The sequence below is a fragment of the Ranitomeya variabilis genome, chromosome 7 (genome assembly GCF_051348905.1).
Source record: "Ranitomeya variabilis isolate aRanVar5 chromosome 7, aRanVar5.hap1, whole genome shotgun sequence".
Lineage (NCBI taxonomy): Eukaryota > Metazoa > Chordata > Amphibia > Anura > Dendrobatidae > Ranitomeya > Ranitomeya variabilis.
This window is the reverse complement of record NC_135238.1, coordinates 44,894,103-44,911,283: the sequence shown is the minus strand read 5'-3', so window position 1 is coordinate 44,911,283 and position 17,181 is coordinate 44,894,103. Positions and strand designations below refer to the sequence as shown.

Here is a 17,181-nt window from a genome sequence, read left to right as displayed (position 1 = left end):
GGAAGGCGGGGGAGCTGGGGGAGCGTCTGAGCTGGGGGAGCGTCTGAACAGCGCAGTGCGCATGCCCAGGATCCCCAGCCCCGCACTGTGCATTATGAATAACACTGTGCGGGGCAGGGATTCAGCAACAGGGTGGCCGCACTGCCCGCACAGGCGCAGTCAGGCACCCTGCATCTGACCTATGACGGACAATGAAGACTGCGCCTGCCCCAGGCAGGCACGCACAGCGCAGGCGCCGGATTTAAGAAGAAACAGCGCGCAGGGGGCGGCGACCACATCCCCAGAAGAGATGAGTGACGGCCGTTGGGAGATTCACCGAGGAAGCTTCGGACCGCCTCCAGGTCTGAGGACAGGTTATTTTGTACAAACTTTAAAACGCTTTATTGAGGGAATAACTGAATCATAAACTAAAAGAGCCACCTTGTTAGACTGCAGCATTACTGCTGCACAAGGTGGCTCTTTTAGTTTATAACGGCTGGAGGGGGGCGACAGTGGCCCTTTAAAAAATAAAAATGTACAGAAAAGTAAAAAATAAAATAAAAACGTTAGGGTCTGAACCAGACCCATGTGCCTCCTACGGACACTAAGCAAGAACTGGTTAGCTGGGAGCCAGCAGGAGGGTGTATACTGCAGGGGAGGAGCTGAGAGCCAGCAGGAGGGTGTATACTGCAGGGGAGGAGCTGAGAGCCAGCAGGAGGGTGTATACTGCAGGGGAGGAGCTGAGAGCCAGCAGGAGGGTGTATACTGCAGGGGAGGAGCTGAGAGCCAGCAGGAGGGTGTATACTGCAGGGGAGGAGCCGAGAGCCAGCAGGAGGGTGTATACTGCAGGGGAGGAGCTGAGAGCCAGCAGGAGGGTGTATACTGCAGGGGAGGAGCGGAGAGCCAGCAGGAGGGTGTATACTGCAGGGGAGGAGCTGAGAGCCAGCAGGAGGGTGTATACTGCAGGGGAGGAGCTGAGAGCCAGCAGGAGGGTGTATACTGCAGGGGAGGAGCGAACTTTCTGTGTATCACTTAGTGTCAGCCTCCTACTGGCAGCAGCATACACCCACGGGCTGTGTCCCCCAATGAGGCGAAGGAGAAAGTCTGATTTTGAATGGATGCCTAGAAATGTTGGTTCAGCTCTAAAGAAGCCACTTTGCTCTTACAAAAAGGCAAGTATTGTGCACCCTGGCTCTTCCGATACCGAAGGATGGATGATTTCTCTTTGGCTGAAAGATGGAAGATTTTATTGGAACAACCTAGCTCCTCTGCAAAATTAGCAGAAAAATCTCAAGTCTAATAAACATCGGATGATTGAGAAGCCAGAACATAACTATTTTATTAAACCTTTTGTCAACATTAACCAATATAATTTCCAATTAATAAAATAAAAGTAAAGAAAATAAATATATATGACAGCTACAATTTGGTTGCTGCTACTTTTGGCTTTTCCAACTCTGCCAATTTTTTCAAAAACTTCAATTCAAACCAGACACTTGAACAATCCTCAGCCCTGCACAATTTCTACAGGTAGTAAAAACTTAAATTCAAACCAGACACTTGAACAATCCCCAGCCCTGCACAATTTCTACAGGTAGTACAGGAGACTGGACAGAGAATTGTGGGGCTCTCTGTGGATGCTTTGCCCGACCAGGAAGGCCAGCTTGTGGGCGTACTGACACGGTGCTGGAACTCTGATGACACCCTAAGAGGAAAAAAAAAAACAGTGAACAGGCAGGACTCCTGAAGTCCCTTCTCCAGTAATCTCCCAGTAACTACGTACAGGCCAGTTATAGTACTGGTGGCAGAGCTTGTAGGTCAGGCGCTGCATGTGGTCGGGCTTCAGGCCTCCGGTGTCGTACACCACGTTGTAATGTGTGGGGGAGACGGTCCCTTGTCTCACAGACTGGCTGATGATGAAGAAGTCATACCTTGGCGGAAGCAGACAACACGGGCGTTAATGGTTTATAGACGATGGTGTCAGCCATCACTAATCTATCGAGAGCAACCTGGCAACTCTAAGTCCCAAAACAAACACAATAAATACCTTCTGTAAGTAAAAGGCGTAGTGGATATAGAGAACATCGGGTGCTTCGTCAACACCATCCCGAACTCGGGCACACTGACGTTGCTGGGATGGCTTTCACTTTTCTTTTATAAAATCAGTGTTTATTAAATACCCAGTGTTATCCATATGCACGATTGCTTCTACTTACAGCAGGATATTTTCTGTCTTTGTTCTGTATTGATGGCCCGTGTGAACATGCTCCTAGCTTCCATACATACTGACTTGTACTCCATTTCTTTCAGTTTAACCTGACAACTATGGAAACTCAGGAAAGTCCGTGAACAATGGATTTGGCTAAGCTTTTTGTGGTTGCCCTAAAGTCCATGCCTCCTCTGAGCAAGTTCTGTTCCGGAGACTTTACAGAAGAAGTATGGATTAATTGCTGAGAGCATCGGTCAGATCGCTGCTGGTCACTTTATTAAAGGGGATGTCCAGTATATGTTATATTAAGATTGGGCCCAAAGGTGTCTTAAAGTTCAAAAAGATACAAGAGCCCCACCACTTCTTTGTAACGCTGCCTGTGTCCTCCCATCCCTGAGAGTCTCCGCACTTCTTCCAGCAAGGAACACAAAGTGACCGCTGCAGCCAGTTAGTGATGACTGATGCCCTTCAGCGATCACATTCTGTCTCAGCAGGAAGAGGATTGATCTGTATCACAGAGGAATGTCAGGGGTCCGGTAGGGGGCTTTTTTTCATTTAAGACCCCCCCATTGGCTAATTTTTTTTTTACATGTAATAGACAACCCCTTTAAGATACTGAGCACACTATGTTTGAGCCTCCCGACCAAGGAGCCCATAGGAACAGAGATCTATGGAAATATTTAAAACGTCGGGGGGTTTACAGTAAAATACCTCCTAGTGTCCACTTTCCCTTGATCTGGATTAAAGGGGGTGTCTGAAATCAGAAACCAGCGCTACTCTTTTTATGTGGCAGTGTCTGGTATTGCAGCTCATCCTCATTTACTTGACTGCCAGACATCTCCCAGTGTGGGGTCTGAAGTAAGGTGGGGGTCTCCCAGGAGTCACACTTCAGACATTACTAGTCCTCCCTCCATACTTATTCTGGGCACATATGTACTAACCATTCAGGTCTGGTGACTTCACTATCAACGATTGTTCCCGGTGGTGGATTCTGGAGCCGGCCGCCCATATTGGCAAAGAATCTGGCATTTATTCTTTTCTTCACCACCACCACGGTTAGTCTTGGGCTAAAAAAACAAAACAAAAAAAAATTTCTTTGATTGATGAGAAGCATCTACAAAAACCAAAAACACAGCAGAAGTGAGCAGAGCGGCTCCCATTAACTTGCCAATGTGATAATGGACGTCCTCCTAAAACTGATCTAATGGGAACGATGGCAACTACAAACCGGCTTCTTAAAGAGGAATTCCATCATTGGATTTTGTTTTGTTGCTGTTCAACATGATTCTTCAGGTCAGTACAATTATGGTGATAGCAAACTTGTAAGGTTTTTTATGTATACTTTAGTGGTTAAAAACTGGGTATTTTTGTGTACTCACCGTAAAATCCTTTTCTCCGAGCCAATCATTGGGGGACACAGACCATGGGTGTATGCTTCTGCCACTAGGAGGCCGACACCAAGTTAATACAAAGAAAGTTAGCTTCTCCCCTGCAGTATACACCCTCGTGCTGGCTCCCAGAGAACCAGTTCAGTGCAAAAGCAGTAGGAGAACATTAATAATACATAAGAGTACAACAACATGTCAAAAAAAGGAACAAGCACAAGCCATTAGGCTAACAGGTTGGGTGCTGTGTCCCCCAATGAGTGGCTCGGGGAAAAGGATTTTATGGTGAGTACACAAAAACCTCTGTTTCTCCTTAGCCTAGTTGGGGGATACAGGACCATGGAACGTCCCAAAGCAGTCACTGGGTGGGAAACAACAACCGAAAACATCAGGCTTCACGTAACAACTGTCTAGATGTGTGCCACCACAGCCTGCAGAATTTTTCCCCGCATACTAGTAATAATCTTTATATAGCGCCAACATATTCTGCAGCGCTTTACAGCTTAACAGTTTCAAACACAACAGTCATAAGTAACAACATTAACAATACAATAATTAAGCAAATCAGCCAAAGTTTGAGTATGACCATTATAGTGCTTCGAGAAAGTATGTAAGCTGGATCAAGTTGCGGCTTTACAGACCTGCTCCACCAATGCCGAATGGCCCAAGAAGCACCCACTGACCGAGCGGAGTGTGCTCTGATGCCCGTTGGGATAGGCTTATCTCTGATGCTGTAGGACTCCTGAATGGTGGAACGTATCCATGTAGCCATCATGGCCTTCGAAACGGCTAGACCCTTCCTGTGACCCTCAGGAACACGAACAAGAAATCCGACCTTTGGAAGGACACCATCCTCGAGATATACCTTCTCAGAGCTCTGACTACATCCAGAGTATGGAAAGCCTTTTCCACCATGTGGACTGGAGTCGGACAAAATGAAAGAAGAACAGCGTCCTCATTAAGTTGAAAGGATGAGACAACCTTGGGCAAAAAGGATGGGGACGGCCTGAGGACAACCTTGTCCAGATGGAAAATAAGGAAAGGCGCCCGACAGGACAGAGCAGCCAGCTCCGAAACCCGCCTTACTGATGTGATTGAAACAAGAAAAACAACTTCCAGGATAGCAAGGTGAGCAAAATGTCCTGAAGCGGTTCAAAAGGAGCTTCCTGTAAGACTAAAAGGACAAAGTTAAGGTCCCAAAGGTCTAAAGGCATGCGATAGGGGGGGGGGAAGCACATGTGTAACCCCCTAAATGAACGTCTTCACCTGAGGTATTGTTGCAATCCTTCGTTGGAATAAGACCGATAAGGCGGATATCTTGCCCTTGAGCGAGCCGAGCGCCAGGCCTGAGTCCAGGCTGGTCTGTAGGAGCTCCAAAATGGTGGGAATAGAGAAGATGAGGGGGAAGACGTCCATGAGCCTTGCACCAAGCAAAACATGTCTTCCAGGTACGGTGATAAATGTGTACCGACGCAGGCTTACAAGCACTGATCATTGTGGACGTGACCCGTTGTGAAAAACCAGCCTGGGCTAGAATCCAGGATTCATCGGCCAAGTCGTTAAACACAGGGCCGCCATGTTCTGGTGGTAAATCAGTCCCTGGGAGAGCAGATCTGAACGAACCAGCAGTTGCCAGGGTACATCGGCGACTAGGCACACCAAATCTGCGAAACACAACCGGCATGGCCAATCCGAAGCGACCAGGATCACTGGAACCCCTTCCGCCTTGAACTTCCAGATGACTCTCGGAAGAAGCGGCAGCGGGGGAAAAACGTACAGAAAACGGAACTGGCACCACAAAAGAACCAGAGCACCCGCTCCTATGGCTCTTGGAACTCAAGACAGAGCTAAAAACCTGGAGACTTTGACGTTCAGTCTGGACGCCATCAGATCCACATCCGGGGTCCCCCAAAAAAGACAGATATGTTGGAAGTTCCCACTCCCCCGAGGCGAGACCCTGGCGGCTGAGGAAGTCTGCCGCCCAGTTTTCCAAGCCTGGTGTGTGCACTGCTGAGAATGCAAGTTACTACACACATGGCCTCCCTGCTGCGGGTATCCCCTTGATGCTTGATGTATGCCACAGCCGTGGTGTTGTCCGATCGAATTCGGATTGGGTGACCAGCTAGGAGATAATGAAACTGCAGTAGCGCTAGCCATATCGGATTTCCAAGACATTGATTGGCAGTTTCGATTACTGAGATGACCAGCGGACCTGAGCGATGTGGTGACAAAAAAACTGCTCCCCAGCCCAGAAGACTGGCATCAGTAGTCACCACTAGCCATTGGACCGGCAAAAAGGACTTTCCCTGGTTGAGGGAAGAACTCAATGTCCACCATCTGAGAGTTTGCCTGACCCGCGGGGATAGGCAGCACCGGAAGTCGAGGAAGAAAGGGTTCCTGTCCCAAGCGGCTAGAAGAGCATGCTGTAGGGGCCGGAGGTGCATCTGTGCGAAAGGAACCGCTTCCAATGCTGCCACCATTTTCTAGAGTACCCTCATCGCAAAGGGGATGGAATGAGGGGATAACTGAAAAAGTGTGGGGGCTCCTTGCTGAAGGGCTAGGACCTTGTCTTGAGGGAGAATCACCAACCCTCGCGAGGTGTCCAGGATCATGCCTAAAAAGGGGATATCTGCTGAGCTGGAACGGGGGAAGACTTGGCTAAGTTTATCAGCCAACCTAGACGAGAAAGAGTATCTCAAGTGATACGAACGGACTCCGTGCAGTCGTGGAAAGACGGACCCTTGACCAAGAGTTCGTCCAGACAGGGCAGGACGACCAGGCCCCGAGAGTGCAGAATGGACATGACAGCCGCCCTGTGAAAACCCTGGGAGTAGTAGCGAGGCCGAAGGGCAAGGCTGTGAATTGAAAATGCAGTTCGCGAATGGTGAAACGCAGGAACTTTTGGGGGTGGGGGAATCGGGATGTCCAGATAAGCATATCGAATAATTGATGGATGCTAGAAACTCCCCTTTTTCACTTGAGGTTATGACCGAACGAAGAGACTCCATGTGGAAATGATGGACCTTGACAAACTTGTTTAGAAGTTTGAGGTCTACTATGGGTCTCACTTTTCCGTCCTTTCTTGGGACAACTACCGTATATACTCGAGTATAAGCCGAGATTTTCAGCCCAAATTTTTGGGCTGAAAGTGCCCCTCTCGGCTTATACTCGAGTCACGGTCAGCGGGTGAGGGGGAGAGAGGATTGTCGCATACTCACCTAGTCCCGGTGCTCCTGACGCTGTCCCTGCGTGTCACACTGTCGTCGGGTGCCGCAGCTCTTCCCCTGTTCAGCAGTCACGTGGGACCGCTCATTAAAGTTATGAATATGGACTCCACTCCCATAGGGTTGGAGCCGCATATTCATTTCTCTAATCAGCGGTGCCAGTGACCGCTGACAGAGGAAGAGGCTGCGGCACCCGAAGACAGTGTGACAGGCAGGGACAGCGTCAGGAGCGCCGGGACTAGGTGAGTATTTTATATTCACCTGTCCACGTTCCAACCGCCGGGCGCCGCTCTGTCTTCCCGTCCTCTGGCTCTGACTGTTCAGGTCAGAGGGCGCGATGACGCATATAGTGTGTGCGCCGCCCTCTGCCTGAACAGTCAGTGCAGAGAGACGCCGGGACGGGACGCTGAGGAGCTGCAAGCAAGAGAGGTGAGTATGTGTTTTTTTTTTTTTTTATTGCAGCAGCAGCGTTATATATGGCACAGATTTATATGGCACATCTATGGGGCAACAATGAACAGTGCAGAGCATATATGGCACAGCTTTATAATGAGCATCTATGGGGCAATAATGAACAGTGCAGAGCATATAAGGCACAGCTTTATTAGGTGCATCTGTGGGGCCATAATGAACAGTGCAGAGCATTATATATGGCACAGCTTTATAAGGAGCATCTATGGGGCAATAATGAACAGTGCAGAGCATATAGGGCACAGCCTAATAAGGAGCATCTATGGGGCAATAATGAACAGTGCAGAGCATATATGGCACAGCTTTATAAGGAGCATCTATGGGGCAATAATGAACAGTGCAGAGCATATAAGGCACAGCTTTATAAGGAGCATCTATGGGGCAATAATGAACAGTGCAGAGCATATAAGGCACAGCTTTATAAGGAGCATCTATGGGGCCATAATGAACGCTATAGAGCATATATGGCACAGCTTTATAAGGAACATCTATGGGGCCATAATGAACAGTGCAGAGCATTGTATATGGCACAGCTTTATATGGAGCATCTATGGGGCCATAATGAATGGTGCAGAGCATTGCATATGGCACAGCTTTATATGGAGCATCTATGGGGCCATAATGAACAGTGCAGAGCATTCTATATGGCACAGCTATATATGGAGCATCTATGGGGCAATAATCAACGGTATGGAGCATTATATATGGCACAGCTTTATATGGAACCTCCTTTGGGGCAATAATGAACGGTATGGAGCATCTATTTTTATTTTTGAAATTCACCGGTAGCTGCTGTATTTTCCACCCTAGGCTTATACTCGAGTCAATAAGTTTTCCCATTTTTTTGTGGCAAAATTAGGGGGGTCGGCTCATACTCGGGTCGGCTTATACTTGAGTATATACGGTAATAGGTTGGAGTAGAATCCCTAAAACCTTTTGTTTTCCGGCACCGGAACAATGACGCCATTGCGGCGCAAAGAGTCTATGGCTCGGGAAAGAGTCTTTGCCCTTGTTGCTGGAAGTTGGGAAGGAAAGAAACGAGTCGGGGGATTCGAAGAAAAATCTATTTTGTATCCGGAACACACCAGGTCTGTGACCCATTCGTCGTGAACGACAGAGCCAAACCTGGTGAAACAGAAGTAGGTGACCGCTTACCTTGCTGGTGTCGACTGGATAAACCCATGAGTCATTGGGAGGAAAATCTGTGGGACCTAGTTCCCTTAAATCCAGACTGTTTGGTCTGGCCCTTCCATTGCTGATTGGATGCCTGGGGTCCTCTGTGTGAGGAGAGCGTCCTGATCCTGAAGAGGTAGTGGGATTGGACCAATCTGGATTGGCAAGAAAGGATCGGAAAAGGATTTGTTGTTGACGCCGAAAAGGACGCCTAAGCCTCTGCTGGGGAAGAAATTTGCTCTTTCCTCCGGTACCATCAGAGATAAGCTGATCCAGTTTCTTTCCAAACAAACACCCACACTAGTAAGGAAGAGATGTCAGACTTTTTTGATGCAGAATCTGCCTTCCATTCTCTGAGCCATAAAGATATTCTGATCATGATGGCATTTGCCGCCGATAGAGTCGCACAGTTGGCCACATCCAAAGAAGCGTGTACCAGGTAATCTCCTGCCTGAGAAATATGGCTAGCCAGCTGCGCTGCTCCTGGAGGAAGATTACTGCTCTGAATAGAATTAGCCAAGGTCTCCGACAAAGAAACCATTGCTTTACCTACCCACACGGCAGCGAAGGAAGGATATAGAGCCGCACCTGAGACATCGAAGACAGATCGAGCCAAATTTTCTACCTGGTAGTCTGTGGGATTTTTAATAGATGATCCGTCCGGCAGGGATAGAAGGGTTTTGGATGCCAGGTGAGAGACTGGCAGGTCTACTGCAGGGGACTCGGCCCAATCCTTTCTGAGATCTGCTGAGAAAGGGTACTTCGCCTCAAGCGGTTTTTGTCTTGTAAAGCACTTATCCGGTCCCTCCCTGTGTAGATTAACTATATCCCGAAACTCCGGGTGAATGGTTAATGGTCTATGAGGACGCTTAGCTTATTTGAAGCACACAGCGTGATCCGGCACAGAGCTGGAGTCTTCATCAACCTCCAGATTTTGGTTGACGGCCTCAGAGAATCAACAGTCCTCTGAAAGTCTGGCGAAACGGGATCTAAGGAGACGTCCAATTCATACTCAGAATAGAGTTCACTACCAACATCTGTTGAGGGAGAACGAGAAATGGAGCTCAGAGACGCCATGGCACGTGAGTGTACGCGAGACGTACTGCGGATCAATTTCCTAGACGCTTGTACATTTCTAGATTGTGTGCTGCCCCTGCTAGCCCGAGAAAAAAAAAAAATCCTCCTCCAAGATGGCGCCATCTGTGCATGTGCAGTGGCAGCTATCGGATCTCCTCTACAGACACAAATAGATGCTACTGCGCAGGTGCCATTTCAAAATGGATTTTTTTTTGAGGGATCAGTGATCTGTCAGCAGTCTGCATTATGAATACCTAATCAGAGCACCACATGAAGCCCCCACAGACCACCCCTGGGCACGAGCAGATCATTCACTCAAAACTGAAAATGAAGATTCCACAACAACCACAAGACGGATTCCATCACCAGCGGCACTTTAAGCCCCTTCCTGGGTCCCTGTAAGGACACAAGGAACGGTCTTTCCTCCAGGCCTCTGTAACAGACAGTTATCTTCTAAAAAATACCAGAACGAGGGTGCCACCCTAGATCGAGAAAATAATTTTTCATATAGAACTAACAAATACGGCTACATAGCATGGAATATGATAGTAATAGTGGTGATGATAATAATAATAATACTAGTAGTACCGCTATGTAGTGTGATAGTATCTGTTAAGGGAGCAAGACTGCCCTTCACTATTAATTGGGAAAATTAGCCAAAGAAAAAAACAAAGAAAAAACCAGAGTAGTTAATATAAAATCATGAAAATTTTATTAAGTAATAATACATCACATTTATAACATGAATAGAGCAAATGCAATAGAAAATAATATTTAAAATGTATAAAGGGCGCACCTAACCATTAGAAATTCTATATTTAGTAGTTGCCACATATAAAGTGCAAAAGACGTGGTAAAAAATAGTAAAAAAAATATAAATGCATAAAAAATAATTTAATAACCACTAATGGGCACCGCTGACAGTGATCTCATGCAGAAAATGCTAGTGTGCAAACATGCAAATTGCCTCTGCTGAAAAAAACACGACTTAACTCTATAGCGCCACCTATTGGACGTAGCGATCCTACAAGTCACAATCAACCCTTTAACGAGTCGTGCAATATGACTTAGGATAAAAGCCAAATCAGTATCTCAATTCGCAGACACGGTGTTTCGGGCTGTTGGCCCTCGTCCTCTTTTTTTCAGCAGAGGCAATTTGCATATATAAATTCCCAGAGGAGCATTGCACGGCGAATAAGCCTCCTTACCTTGACAAGCCAGCTGGTATGTCACTCTCCATAAGGAGAAACGTTACCCCTTAGACCCCAGTGTGCAAACAGTGTGCAAGCCAAAGTGCATATGCAAGAGAGTTGAAATAGTAATTAGGCTGAACTGTACAAAAATACCACTAGGTGTCGCTGTTGATAACAGAAAGTGTTGGCACACGGGAAAAGAGATCGATAAGAAAACATAATGCGGTCATGATAGACATGTACTTACTAGGGTTGAGCGACTTTTATTTTTATAGGATCGGGTCGGGTTTCACGAAACCCGACGAGTGAAATCAGCCGATCATATAAAAAAGTCGGGGTCGGCCCGAAACACGAAACCCAATGCAGTGCAATGGGATACTATGGTTCCCAGGGTCTGAAGGAGAGGAAACTCTCCTTCAGGCCCTGGGATCCATATTAATGTGTAAAATAAAGAATTAAAATAAAAAATATTGATATACTCACCTCTCCGACGCAGCCTGCACCTTACCGAGGGAACCAGCAGCCTTCTTTGCTTAAAATGCGCGCGTGAATGGCCTTAGATGACGTCACGGCTTCTGATTGGTCACGGCCGCCCATGTGACCGCCACGCGACCAATCACAAGCCGTGACGTAATTCTCAGGTCCTAAATTCCTAATTCTAGGAATTTAGGACCTGAGAATTACGTCACGGCTTGTGATTGGTAGGAATTTAGGACCTGAGAATTACGTCACGGCTTGTGATTGGTCGCGTGGCGGTCACATGGGCGGCCGCGACCAATCAGAAGCCGTGACGTCATCTAAGGCCATTCACGCGCTCATTTTAAGCAAAGAAGGCTGCCGGTTACCAGCGGTAAGGTCCAGGCTGCGTCGGAGAGGTGAGTATATCAATATTTTTTATTTTAATTCTTTATTTTACACGTAAATGTGGATTCCGATACTGATTTCCGATATCGCAAACATATCGGAACTCGGTATCGGAATTCTGATACCAGATTCAGAAGATCGCCGACCTCATGGCCGACCCCACACAGGGGTCGGGTCGGGTTTCATGAAACCCGACTTTGCCAAAAGTCGGCGACTTCTGAAAATGGCCGACCCGTTTCGCTCAACCCTAGTACTTACTATGCTCTTAAGAGCCCGGTTTCCTGGATGGCGCCCTCCCCAACGCGCGTTTCGGCACGCTGCCTTCGTCAGGCGCCATCCAGGAAACCGGGATCTTAAGAGCATAGTAAGTACATGTCTATCATGACCGCATTATGTTTTCTTATTACTATCAATCTCTTTTCCCGTGTGCCAACACTTGCTGTTATCAACAGCGACACCTAGTGGTATTTTTGTACAGTTCAGCCTAATTACTATTTCAACTCTCTTGCATATGTACTTTGGCTTGCACACTGTTTGCACACTAGCATTTTCCGCATGAGATCACTGTGTCAGCGGTGCCCATTAGTGGTTATCACATTTTTTATGCATTTATATTTTTTTTTACAATTTTTTACCACGTCTTTTGCACGTTATATGTGGCAACTACTAAATATAGAATTTCTAATGGTTAGGTGCGCCCTTTATACATTTTAAATATTATTTTCTATTGCATTTGCTCTATACAGGTTATAAATCTGATGTATTATTACTTAATAAAATTTTCATGATTTTATATTAACTACTGTGGACTTTTTGATTGGGTTTTTTTTCCTCTGTTTTTTCTTTAGATATCTTCTAACTATACATCTTTTAACATCTGGAGTTTGAAGTTTCTCTTCCTTCTGATTATTTAGACTATAGAAGGATGATGGAACAACGCTCTCCTTCCTTTTTAAAAAAAAAACAAACAAAAAAAAACAGTAGGGAAATTTGGTGCCGCTGTAATCGTCCGGAGAATCTTATTGTCAGGCCATTTCACTGCACATGGTACTTTGTAAAACAAACAAACAAACAAAAAATGAAACCTACAAAACTATGGCAGAATTTTTTTTTTCCCACCATTTCCCCCCCCACTAGGAATTATTTTCCGATTCATCAGTACATTTTATGGTAAAATGAATGGCGTCATTCAACACTACAACTCATCCCGCAATGAACAAGTCCTCGTACAGATATATTGATGGAGAAATTAAAAAAAGGGTTTTGTTTGTTTTTTTAATACTAAAAGTACAAAAATTAAAATTGTGTCAGGAACCATAAGGGTTTGGGGCCACCTCTGCCGCACCTGTAATTCTGTTTAGCAGACTTGATGCAATCAATGAACTGTGGGATCTCGTAGTTCACTAAGGTCTTGAGCTGCCCGTCGCCTACTCCGTCTCTGTAGATGATGATGCGCTGCGGCAGGTTTCCTTCGTTAGTCTTGGTCCATGCGTGCAGCGCCGCTAGAGAAAGAGAAAGGACATAAAGAAAAGACAGAAAAAAGTCATCATGACATCGTGACACCAGTAAATAAGGCCGCCCACAGGCGCACTGAAATTCTGCTATAGGCCACAGACATCGGACTGGGGATCAGACACCCCTGCATCAGATGTGTGCAGCGCCGTACACCGTGTAGTGGCCGCTCTCAGTACTGCAGCTCCGATCACATTTCATACAGCTGCAGTACCAAGAATGGCCACTACATGGTGTACGGATACAGCTGCGAACAGAACCTGCACCAGTCTATGAGACACAAATCTCAGCACAGTTACCTGGTGTCGGCTATAAACAAAGGGGAGATTTGTCCCCCACTATTTTATCAGCCATGGCACTTCTCGGAGAAGCTGGGGGAGCAGGCAGATTTACTAAAACATGGCAGAAATTGTAGCACAAATCTACGCCGAGGTCTCCTATATCAGACTCCCCTTCTATACAGTGAAAATCCATCCAGATGTTTGTTCTGCACATTTGGAACTTTTTATTATATTTTTTACCTTGCATACAAACTTTTAGGCCATCGACAATCTCTTGTCTCTGATCCTGGACGACGCATCGGGAAAACCAGCTAAAATACAAAGGTCAGAGGTTACTTAGGGCTCATTCAGAATAAGGCCGCCATCTCATAGGCTGCTATGGGCCTACAAGACATCAGGGGCACAATGGCATCAGTGCCGGCCCACTCTGGGGTGCGGGGCTGAGGGGCGCGGAGGCTGTAGACCGTGGGGGCAATCAGGTTATTCTGGGGGCTGCGGTACAATTGTGGCTGTATACGGAGGGGCATTTAGTTTATTCTGGGGGCTGTGGTACAATGGTGGCTGTATCCAGAGGGGCAATCAGTTTGTTCTGGTGGCTGTATCCGGAGGGGCAGTCAGTTTATTCTGGGGGCTGCGTACAATGGTGGCTGTAGACCGTAGGGGCAATTAGTTTTTTCTTGGGGCTGCAGTACAATGGGGGCTGTATCTGGAGGGGGCGCTCAGGGTCCTTGCTCCAGTTCTCTGCATTAGCCGGAGTGAAGAGCCAGCAATCTATGAGGAACCCGGACGTGGCAGATACATTACCGAGTCATTTGCTTGTTCGTGCTCGCGACAAAGCCAGCAATAGATCTCCTCCCCTGCAGGGTGTCGTGGTAGCAATCAATCCCAATAATTATTGCTTTATCCAGCTGAGAAAAAAAAAAAAAAAGCCACATTCACTGGTGTGGTGAAATATGTGTAATATATATATATAATCTTGAGAAAGGCTCAGATGGAGCCGAAACGTCGCCCAGAACAGTGGGTTGATTAAACCTTCCACATTTACATTGAAGAAATTGAACTTTTATTTTGAAAATATATTGGTCAGCGACCAGCTGATTGGTCAGCGACGGGCACAGTCCGGCCGTGAATTCGCCCCTCCATACTCCCCTCCAGTCAGCGCTCACACAGGGTTAATGGCTGCATTACACCGTGTTATGCCGCTGTGTAACGCAGTCCATTAACACTGCTATTAACCCTGTGTGCCTATGCAGCTTCAATAGTAAAAAGATCTAATCTTGAAAATAATAAAAAAAATGATATACTCACCTTCTGGCGCCTTTGCCGCTCCTCACGACGCTCCGGGCCATGCACTGCGCTCTCGCGAGATGATGACGTAGCCGTCTCGTGAGACCGCTACGTCATCATCTCGCGAGACCACAATGCATTCTTGGGACTGGAGGGTCGCGAGGAGCATCGCTAAACGCCTGGCCTGGATCCGGGGGCCGCCGGAAGGTGAGTATATAACTATTTTTTATTTTAATTCTTTTTTTTTTTTTTTTTAAACAGGGATGTGGTGCCCACATTGCTATATACTACTTGGCTGTGGTGTATTTCTCTGCTGTATTTGTGCATCATGAATCGTGGTATGTGTTAAAGAGGGGGGCCCACAGACTCTTTCGCCCGGGGCTCTCAAAAACCTGGAGCCGGCCCTGGCTTCACTGATTGGTCACGCCCGGCCGCCCGCGAATTGGGGCGGAATTTGTACCACGCTTCGCTAATTGGTCGCGCCTGGCCGAATCCTGTGTATAAATTGCATTATTCTGAAAACTTCATAAATAAACTACATACATATTCTAGAATACCCAATGCGTTTGAATCGGGCCACCATCTAGTGTGTGTATCTCTCTCTCTCTCTCTCTCTCGAGAGAGAGAGAGAGAGAGAGAGAGAGAGAGAGAGAGAGAGAGAGAGTGAAGCTGCAAACTGCATCATATAGATAAAAAAATCACAGCAGCACATGTACATGATTCTTGTACATGTGCTGCTGTGTATATATATATACATACACACAGGGGCGTAACTACCGCGGTCGCGGGGGTCGCAATTGCGACGGGGCCCGCAGTGCTTAGGGGCCCCGACTCTGAGTTACAAAATGGGCCACCGGCCCTTTAAATAAACCCAGTGGCGTAGGAATTTGCGGGGGGGGCGGGCCGCCCCGGGCGGCACAATGCGGGGGGGCGGCACAATGTGGGGGTGAGTCAGTGGTGTATCTAGGGGGGCGCAGCCGGCAGGGGGGCGCAGTCGGGCCGCCTAAAGCGGCGGTCCGCAGTGTCTCCCCCGGCGGCTGCATTCTGCCGCCCCCCGCACTGTGAGTCAGCTGTTCTCTGTGCCGTCTGTCAAGCTGACAGCCGGCACAGAGAAGCTGCGGCGCGCCGGCTCCCAGTGTTCAATTGTACTCGTATCTGTGATGCGAGTACAATTGAAGCTCTGACTGCCGGGTCAGAGCGATGCCAGCAGCGTGATCAGGTCATGTGATCAGGTCATGTGATCACGCTGCTGACGTCACTCACCTGCGCGGCAGAGCAGGAGATGCAGAGCGGTGGTAAGTGCTCCAGTGGAGCTGAAGACACCGAAGGTGCAGGGGGGGATTTACTGTGAGTGGGGATGGGGGGCATATATTGTGGGGGGGGGGATTTACTGTGAGTGGGGATGGGGGGCATATATTGTGGGGGGGATTTACTGTGAGTGGGGATGGGGGCATATATTGTGGGGGGGATTTACTGTGAGTGGGGATGGGGGCATATATTGTGGGGGGGATTTACTGTGAGTGGGGATGGGGGGCATATATTGTGGGGGGGATTTACTGTGAGTGGGGATGGGGGGCATATATTGTGGGGGGGATTTACTGTGAGTGGGGATGGGGGCATATATTGTGGGGGGGATTTTCTGTGAGTGGAGCTGAAGACACCGAAGGTGCAGGGGGGGATTTACTGTGAGTGGGGATGGGGGAAAATATTGTGGGGGGGATTTAATGTGAGTGGGGATGGGGGGCATATTTTGTGGGGGAGATTTAATGTGAGTGGGGATGGGGGGCATATATTGTGGGGGGGATTTACTGTGAGTGGGGATGGGGGGCATATATTGTGGGGGGGATTTACTGTGAGTGGGGATGGGGGCATATATTGTGGGGGGGATTTTCTGTGAGTGGAGCTGAAGACACCGAAGGTGCAGGGGGGGATTTACTGTGAGTGGGGATGGGGGAAAATATTGTGGGGGGGATTTAATGTGAGTGGGGATGGGGGGCATATTTTGTGGGGGAGATTTAATGTGAGTGGGGATGGGGGCATATATTGGGGGGATTTACTGTGAGTGGGGATGGGGGGCATATATTGTGGGGGGGGATTTACTGTGAGTGGGGATGGGGGCATATATTGTGGGGGGGGATTTACTGTGAGTGGGGATGGGGGCATATATTGTGGGGGGGGATTTACTGTGAGTGGGGATGGGGGGCATATATTGTGGGGGGGATTTACTGTGAGTGGGGATGGGGGCATATATTGGGGGGATTTACTGTGAGTGGGGATGGGGGGCATATATTGTGGGGGGGATTTACTGTGAGTGGGGATGGGGGCATATATTGTGGGGGGGATTTTCTGTGAGTGGAGCTGAAGACACCGAAGGTGCAGGGGGGGATTTACTGTGAGTGGGGATGGGGGAAAATATTGTGGGGGGGATTTAATGTGAGTGGGGATGGGGGGCATATTTTGTGGGGGAGATTTAATGTGAGTGGGGATGGGGGGCATATATTGTGGGGGAGATTTAATGTGAGTGGG

The 17,181-nt window shown here is 47.9% G+C and overlaps 1 protein-coding gene across 1 annotated transcript in view; it reads right to left on the bottom strand.

Annotated features, from left to right (window-relative positions):
• Positions 1-1,293: 1,293 nt before the first annotated feature.
• The window catches only part of LOC143786213 (piwi-like protein 1), a 109,108-nt gene continuing 93,220 nt past the window's right edge, over positions 1,294-17,181 (bottom strand). The window contains exons 12-17 of the mRNA XM_077275501.1: positions 14,173-14,276; positions 13,609-13,679; positions 12,921-13,077; positions 3,130-3,255; positions 1,763-1,910; positions 1,294-1,684 (exon numbers count right to left, since the gene is read on the bottom strand). Coding sequence (XP_077131616.1) covers positions 1,568-1,684; positions 1,763-1,910; positions 3,130-3,255; positions 12,921-13,077; positions 13,609-13,679; positions 14,173-14,276 — 723 coding nt within the window. The 3' untranslated portion in view covers positions 1,294-1,567. The remainder of the gene's footprint in view (positions 1,685-1,762; positions 1,911-3,129; positions 3,256-12,920; positions 13,078-13,608; positions 13,680-14,172; positions 14,277-17,181) is intronic.